Source organism: Lipotes vexillifer, unplaced genomic scaffold (assembly GCF_000442215.2).
Source record: "Lipotes vexillifer unplaced genomic scaffold, Lipotes_vexillifer_v1.1 scaffold1011, whole genome shotgun sequence".
NCBI lineage: Eukaryota > Metazoa > Chordata > Mammalia > Artiodactyla > Lipotidae > Lipotes > Lipotes vexillifer.
The window spans coordinates 698,698-707,539 of NW_006787698.1; the positions used below are offsets into that span (position 1 = coordinate 698,698).

Consider the following 8,842-nt stretch of genomic DNA (forward strand, 5'->3'; position numbering starts at 1 on the left):
GGGTGCAGAGAGGAGGGGAGAAGAGAGGAACTGGCTGCTCCACAGTCTGATACATCCTTCCTCAGCTTTCCAGGGACAGCTTTAAAAAAGAACCAGAAAAAATCGCCCCTGACACTTCCCCAGGCACTTAAAAGCCAGGAGGGTTTGAGCACAGGGGGTAAAGATGCCTCAACGGGCCTGCTCACCCCTCCAGTGGCTGGAAGGCTCCAGCATCAAACCCTCCTTAAACCTCAGAAACCTCACCCGACCCCCCCGCTATGACCTCGAAAACCAAAAATAGAAGACAATCTGACTTTCCTCTGCCACTCCGCGGCCCACGGCAGCCCTGCAGTGTCAAAATGTGCAGATGCCTCTGAAATCCTATGGAAGAAGTTGGCTGCACGCCCCAAATTAAAAACTAACTTTCCCCAGATTGGATCCGTTTCAAAATACTGGCAACAAAGTGGAGAGGGCTGAGATAGAGGCCAGGGCAGAGCTAACTGTGGCCCACATCCCAGGGTCAAAGGCCATGGGACATGCACACCAGAAGCAAATGGCAGGCCTGATGGGCCCGGTCAAAGCCTGTCAGTTTGTCCTCTGAGGAAAGCAGCAAAGAGATGCTCAAATGGACACTTGACAGGCAGGCGGAGAGCTCAGGCACCCAAAGGCACTAAGCACTTGCTTGGATGTTGGCTCCGGAGGGAGGCTGGGTGGTGGGTGGGTAAATAGCACCATTTCCTTACTTCACTTGCTAAGTCAGTGACAGTTCTGGGATCGCAAAACTGTGACAGCCTCCAATTTCTGAAACCAAACAGAGGCTGTTATTAAGTGGCACACAGAATATAATTAAATATCCTACAGCTTTGCCTCAAAATATACCCAGATAAGCAGGGCGATTAGCTCCCACGGGCCCTCTTTGATAAACTGCTCTTTACTACACACAGGATTCTGAGTCAGAGGTGAACTTTAGGTCTGATGTACCGCAGTCACGGGCAGCAGAAACAGAATATGATGACCCCTTGGTCCTGGTATGTTAATAACAAGAGTATGCAGGATGCTTCTTGGTTACAGGGCGCCTCCGTGATTGCGAACAGCGGGTCCTGCCCAGGAGGTCGGGTTAACCTGGTTTTACAGACAGGCCTAGGAAGTAGTGGAGTTTAAAGAGGCCCCTTGGCTCCCTTTGGGAATGGCAGTCTCAAAGCTCTTCTGTAGCTCCACAGTGCAGCCTAAAACACAGGGCTGCTTACTCCACCTAGCAAGCTGGGGACGGAATACTGATGGAGCAGGACAGGATCATCCCTGTCCAAGGTCCCACAGGGACACCGCTAGGTCAAGGGTCTTCCTACAAAATGAGTCAGCAGAGTGGCTTCCTGTAAGAGTGGACTTAACCCAGTTCCCATAGCACGTGGACATGGCAATGGCCAAAGGCCCTTCCCAGGTCTGCTGTCCCGAGGCAGAAGGTCTTCCGGAGGTTAGCCTGCAGCTGCTCAGCTCAAGGGTCTGAGCCAGGGACCACCCCCACCCCCAGACCTCACCTGACACCTGCCACTCCGGCTCACAGGTTCCACACTTTGATTCGTGCTGAGGCTAAGGGTTACAAATTCCAGATTTTTGTATCCTAAGATCACTCCATGTCTACTACTTAGCAGGCCAAGAACTTTACTGGGAAATCAAAAGCATGATCCCATAAAATGAAGTTTAAAAAATAGGTCAGAGGGACTTCCCTGGTGGTCCAGTGGTAAAGAATTCTCCTTCCAATGCAGGGGACACAGGTTTGATCCCTGGTCGGGGAACCAAGACGTGCCACGGGACAACCAAACCCGTGCACCAGAACTACTGAGCTTGCGTGCTTCAGTGAGAGAGCCGGCGTGCCACAACCACAGAGCCCACGTGCTCTGGAGCCCTTGTGCCACAACTAGAGAAAACCCACACGCCACAACTAGAGAGGAGCTTGCGCCGCAGTGAAAGATCCTGCACGCCTCAACGAAGACCCCGTGTGCCACAACTAAGACCTGATGCAGCCAAAAAAAAAAAAAAAAAAAAAAAAAAAAAAAAAAAAAAGGTCAGAGCAGGCAGTATCTGGGGACGTTGGACATTCCCCGGGCTACTGCTTACTCCAACACGTTGGGGTCCTGGGCCCCCCGTCATACCCCCACCCCATGCCTTTCCCAGGAAGCTTGATCTTTCCTCCTAGACACAAACCCGGAGCCTAGCGAGTATCCAACAAATGTCAAAGCTACGGGATATGACGGTCATGAATTTCCCTCCTAGCTCGGACGGAACCAATCTTTCAGTTTAAACTCTCTCCCTCCTTTCAGGCAAAAAAAAAAAAAAAATCAGGCCAGCATTCCAGGCAGCTGCCAGATCTATCCCTAGTTACACTCTCAAATCTCTACACAGTCCAGCCACAAGAATTATCAGGAAACCAGTTAGAAGGTTAGGCCCGGAAATTAATGTCACCCAAACACACCACAATGACAAGTGAACTTTTGAGCCTAGATCTCACTACTGGGTTTCTTTACCCACCTCAGTTCCTCAGATAGGCTCATAAAAGCATCTCCCCAGATTCTAGGTGTGCATGAGTACCAGAGGGCTACTGAGTGGCATTACACAGCGAGGCCAGAGGGGACCAAAACCACGGGCCTGAGACAGACGCCCATTTCTTTGGCTGCTTCACTCCATACATTCAACTTTCCTCAGCTCAGGTGACCAGTTCCTATTAAGAAGTAAAAACCCACAAACTTCCCGCTCAAGCTCAAACCGATTTTATTTGAGACCTGAAAGTTTTCACCAGAGATGAACTGGCATGGAATTTGCCAATATACTGCCAGACACTGGGACCTGGTTTGTTACCAGTGTCACCAAGGAGGTAGAAACTTTTCATTAATATCACAGCCTCACTTTCGAGAAACCCAGCTTCTCAATTTAGAAATGACGCTCTTACAAGCCTTGGAAATCAAGAACCCGTTTCAAAGTAGGGTTTCTTGCTACAGAAACGTTGGCGCTTCTCTTATGCGGGGCCAGATAATTCTTTGTCGTGTAGAAGACTGTCCTGTATGTTGTAGGATGCTTAACAACCATCCCCAGCCATTACCTACTCGGTGCCAGTAGCACCCTCTCCCCAAGGCGTGACACTGTCTCAGACGTTGCCAAATGTCCCTTGGGTGGTGCACAGGGTGGAAGAGGGGAGGGTTAGTCGCCCCTAATTGAGAGGTACCAATGCAAGCTTGTACCTTCTTAAAAATGCCAGATGCCAAAAAACACTCTGGAGTTTTCCTGAGGACTTGGGAGGGGGAGACTTGGTGTCTGAATGCTGAATTTTACGCACGTGTCCATCTGTGTATATGTGGTTATCTGCATTTCGAGAATTAGAAAAAGCAGGCAGCTGCCAGAAGAATGCCCAGGAAGGATTTTTTTTTGTTCTTCTGTTTGGGTAAAATTATCCTCACTTTTCTCAAACCATAAAACAGTGTTTCTCAACCTCAGCACCATTGACGTCGGAGCCGGGTGACTCTTGGTTGTGCAGGGCCGCCCAGTGCGCTGTAATATAATTAATTACCACCGTGTTGTGACAACCCAAGATGCCTCCAGACATTGCCAATGTCCTCTGGAGGGTAGAACTGGCCCTGGTTGAGAACTACTGTCCTACAGGAAGACAAATGCCCCCAAATCCTTTTGTGTAAAAAGGGGACAGTGTTTACCCTTAGGCCAGATAAGTGAGACCAATTGAGACCGACTGGTTTAAAGAATATCACCTGTTCACACAGTGAAAACTCAAGATATATTATTACGACTTAACAAGAATGTTACCTGACACAGACGACCTTACCGGAAAGAGGTGTTCGTAAGATCAACAAAAGAAACACAGGGCTTCCCTGGTGGCAGAGCAGTTAAGAATCCGCCTGCCAATGCAGGGGACATGGGTTCGAGCCCTGGTCCGGGAAGATTCCACATACCACAGAGCAACTAAGCCCTTGTGCCACAACTACTGAGCCTGCACTCTAAAGCCCGTGAGCCTCAACTACTGAGGCCCGCATGCCTAGAGCCCGTGCTCCGCAACAAGAGAAGCCACCGTAATGAGAAGCCTGTGCACTGCAACTAAGAGTAGCCCCCGCTCGCCGCAACTGAGCCCACGCACAGCAACGAAGACCCAGCGCAGCCACATAAATAAATAAATTTATTAAAAAAAAAAGAAAAGTAACACACAAAGAGGTGGACACATCCAGATAAACAGCAGAGGTCTATGGAAACTATTGCAGAAGGGAATGGAACACCGCCAGGGTGATTCTTGAGAGCACAACTCAACATGGAATCGGTCAGGAGGCCAAGACAACAGCTCTCAGAGGAGGACGTGTAGCAGCAGTTCTTTGGGACTGGGCCTCAGAATATCGAGATAATAAATTGATCCGCACCACCAGCTTGCACTGCTCTGAGCTTTCCAGATTTCCAAGCACTCCCCACAGGTCTGAATGCAGGCCATCCTTCTTTCCCCAAGAGGAAAGGCTCCGGTGGATGGCCTGAGAGGCCCAGCTAGTTCCTCCGGCACAGCGTATCTGCTGGGGACAGCATGGGCCACCAGCATGGGCCCTCATGGCTGGGGGCGGGGCGGGGAGGGCTTCCAGAGACCTGTCTATATGAAGGAACAAAGTGGCCCAGGAATTCTTCCGAGACCCACAGTTCCTGCGAGAGGGGCTACATCAGGGCCCAAGATAGTGAGCAGCCCTCCAAGGTGCTCTGGTCAAGTGTGTGGGGGTGGGGTCTGAGGCCTGCTGGGCAAGGTCTAACCCCGGGCCAGGTCACTTAATTCCATCCTGCTGGGGCAGAGGGCTGTACTCTCAGCAACAATCCTAGAATCCCTCTGGATTAAAATCTCTCTTCCTCCAGGGTTTAGTCTGGAGTCTAGAGATAGACCCCAAATATCTTTAGCCCTAGACAACTACTAGGGTCATTAGTTTTCCCCCTCAAGGGGCAAAAGGTCCCAGCTGTGTATTACTGGGGACTCATCTCTCTTCCCTCCCACTGGACCTCTCCAAATTGTGGGCAGAGTCTGGTTTGCCAGCACGGGCCAAACAACTCCTATGACTGTTGCTCACTCCTTCCTGGAGTCTATTCACACAAACTCCAGATCTAAGGTTCTCATAGGATCAAGGGATCTAGGACTTCTTGGATCTGAAATTATAAACTGAATTTTGCATTCACCCAGTTTTCTGAAGAGTGGATCAACTCAGCTTTCACCAGACTCGTGAGAAATGGGGCCTGGACTTTCCAAAACACCTATTCTATCTGTCAAAGTAGAACACTTATATTCTTGGATTCTGCATTCCACTTCTGGGAACTTATCCTTTAAATCCAATCCCACCTGTGAGCCGAGATATTCACTGGCTATTCACGATAGTATCGTTTGCAGCAGAAAACTACTGGAAACAACCTAAACGTCCATCGATGGACAACTAATTAAATAAATTATGACAGACTTCATGGAATGGAATGCCACATACCCATTAAAAAGATACAAGAGGCTCTAGGAGTAGCTCTGGGGGAGGGGAAGGGGAGGGGGGGTTTCCCCTAAAGACATTTAGCAGCATCCGGAGACATCCGTGGTCGGTGGGGGGAGCTCCTGGTATCGACTGGGTAGGGGGGACCAGGGATGCTGCTCAACGCCCCACAGTGCCCAGGAGGGCCACCACAACAGAGAATGACCCAAGGTGGAGAATTCTGGCTCTAGTGCGATCTCCGAGACACATTTAATGAAAAACATCAATTACACGGTTCTGTGTAGACGATGTTACCGCTACGTGTGTGTTTTTAAAAGAGAGGCATACCCTTCTCTTTGGTAATTGGTGACAGCCCCTGTCTCTGGAGAGAGGGACTGGATGCCTGAGAGACTGAAGTGGGAAACCAACTTTTCACTCTACCCTTTCAACTTTGTACCCGGCCCACTGAAAAGGTTTTTTCGTTTGTTGTCTTTCAAAAAAAAAAAAGAAAAAAAAGAATTGTTCTAGACACAAAATTTCCCTGACCCTGGGCTCTCAAGCACGAGTCCTGTGTCGACAAGCTCCGGACTGCTTCTTCCCCTTCTCTCCCTGCCCCCCCCCACCCCCCCGCCCGCCCGCCCTTTTAGAGGGAAGGACGGGAGGAGAGGGGTCCACGTCCGGGGCCAACCTCTGGGTGCACCTCCGCGCCTCTAAAGCGCCTGCCCACCCGTCTCAAGGAGACTGGAGCCCACATGGCGGGGAGGGTCTGGGCCACCTCGCACGCAGACCCCCGTTCCTCCTAGGCTGTCCCCACCCGGCGGGGGACGAGTGCCAACGCCGCCCCCTCAGTACCCACGGCTCCCTCCCGAGCCAGGGCCTGGCCGGGACCCCCTCCAAGCAGCCTGGCGCCCGGAGCTCGGCCCCCGCCTCGGCCTCTGCTCACCTGGCTCGCCTTGTAGAACTGCTTCTTCAGCCCCGCTACCGACATGCTGCCTCCCGCCGTCGGGCCTCCCGCGCGGACTCAGCGAACCGGAGGGACCGCGCAAGCGACAGGCTTCCGGGCGCCGCCAAACCCCCGCGCGCCTCAGCGGGCCCCTACGGCACCGCCTCCGCCGCCCTCCAGCCAGCTCCGCGTTAGCCCCGGCGCCGCCTCAGCCCCTCGCGCGCCCGCGCGGCCAGGATATTACATGGCAACCACACACTTCCGGTGCCGGCCTCCGCGCGCGCACGCGCGCGCCCCCCCAACCCCGGCCCCGTCTGCGTACGCGCGCCCCCTGCCGGCCAGGGAGCGCACGCGCACTCCGCCTGCGGATGGAGCGGCCGCCTAGCCCAGTGAGAGGACCGGGGCGAACCTAGAGGGGCTGTGGCGGCTGCAGCGACCCCTCGAGTCCCGGAGGGGGGCCTGACGTCTTAGGAAAGGCGCTTAACACCTCTTTGCAGAGATTGGGGAGGAGAAGGGGCAGGTAGAACTCCAGAGGCTGGGTTTACAAATCTTCGGATACCTGTTCGGTAATCTCAGCTATACCCAATTCTTCTGTGGTCTTCCACGACCATCCCGTTCGGCCCCGTGTTCATCCATTCAGTTGCCCAAGTCAGACATCAGGCTATCACTTATAACTCCTTTCCACTACCCCAACTGTCTTCTGCCCTGATCAGACAATTCCACCACCCTCCTCTCTGGTGTGCCCACCTTCAGGTTCTCCCCTCCAATTCATCTTCTACAAGGCAGCCAGAATGATGCTTCTATAACACAATTCCGATCACATCAGTCCCCTGTTTAAAGTCCATCTACTGGCCTTAGCATAATCTCCCAATTTCTTAACATGGACTACAAAGCTTGTATAATTTGGCCCCATCACCTTGTCTCACTTCGGTTCTCTTCGTCTTCTATAACCCATGGTCCCTGTTGCCTATGGATTTTGCTAACATTATTCCTCTCATGCACATTCTTCCCCAATCTTTCTCCCGTCCCTTGTGCATAAATAAGAACTCTATTTGGAATGTCACCTCCTCCCAGATTGATACATGTTTACTGATATTGATTTTTTCATCAATTGTTATTTTTATTGAATGAATTGGAAATTAATAATGAATCGAAATTAGTAAATGAGTCCAAAAAGAACAGGGTGGGGGCCAGTTGTACAATGGATAACGTGTCTGACTACAGATCAGAAAAAGAACAATAACGTGACTAGAGCTAAAGTGCTTGCAACTTCCGTGCTGAAATATCTGACAGAGTTGAGTGATTTTGTAAAGCAGAGGATTGCTGGAAGTTTACAAGTGCCTCAACAGAAGGACTAGATCAGAGGATTGCTTTAGAATATGCATGCCTCAACGTCTTTCCCCAAGATCCTGATGGGGCTATAATGAATAGTTTTTGAAAAATCTCCCATGTGATTCTGATGGGCACCCTGAATGGTGATCCACTGGTCTAAATCATTTCAGATGCCAGAATGTCAGAGAAGGAAGGGAAAACATCCTAATGGTTCAGATGAGGAAACTGAGACCTTGAGTAAGACATGACTTGCCCAAAGTGATGTCCTCAAATTTCCTATTTTTCCACATTATTTCCAACCAATTCTACTGATTTAATTAACCAATCTATAGGATAAATAGAATTCCAAAATTGGGCTAAATTTCACTCTTCTCTCCTCACTTCTTCTCTGCTTGAGAGGTTAAATGGGTGCTGAAGAAAACTTGTCCTAAGGCTTGCAGGCTGACTCTGAAGGTTTCTGTTCCGTGTGCAGCTTTTAACTTACATGATCACACAGTTCAATTAAATGATATTTATGTATTCACTCAAATATTTATTGGGTACCTACTAATGGTTGTCACGGGTAGGTCCTGGGGATACTGTGATAAACGATTCCTGCCCTCATGGAGCTAATGACAAAAACAGAAATGAATTCATTAACCAATAACACGCTAATAAATAAACACAAGCTGTAATTGCTCCAAGAAAAAGAACAGTGTTGTTGTAGGAACTTCATCTTGTTGGGGGTTGGGGAAGAAAGGCTCCTCTGGGGTTTCAATCTAAGATCTGAAAGTTAGGTAGAAATCAACCAGGAAAAGAGCTGCGGAAAGAGTGTTCCAGGCGAGGAAACAGCATGTGCAAAACCCTGAGGATTAAACCAGAAATATCCATTTCATTCATTCCCTCTGAAAATATGTACTGCCTCTCAAATGCTTCTGAAGCGATGCCCAGAGTTTAATTAATTTTATTTTTATTGTTAATATAAAAATAATTTATAATTTTAAATTCCTGTGGCTGTATCCGGCCTACGTCCCATTATGATAAAAAAAACTTTAGTCTTCAGCTCAATTGCAACTTCAGGTTGTCACCGGCGCCCTACGTAAAGCGTTTCGTCATGACGTAGAGCCTGACCCTC

General features: G+C 50.1%; 1 protein-coding gene across 1 annotated transcript in view; it reads right to left on the reverse strand.

Moving 5' to 3' along the window:
- Positions 1–6,659, reverse strand: part of SH3GL1 (SH3 domain containing GRB2 like 1, endophilin A2) — a 31,718-nt gene extending 25,059 nt beyond the window's left edge. The window contains exon 1 of the mRNA XM_007460526.1: positions 6,397–6,659. Coding sequence (XP_007460588.1) covers positions 6,397–6,441 — 45 coding nt within the window. The 5' untranslated portion in view covers positions 6,442–6,659. The remainder of the gene's footprint in view (positions 1–6,396) is intronic.
- Between the last annotated feature and the right edge of the window lie 2,183 nt (positions 6,660–8,842).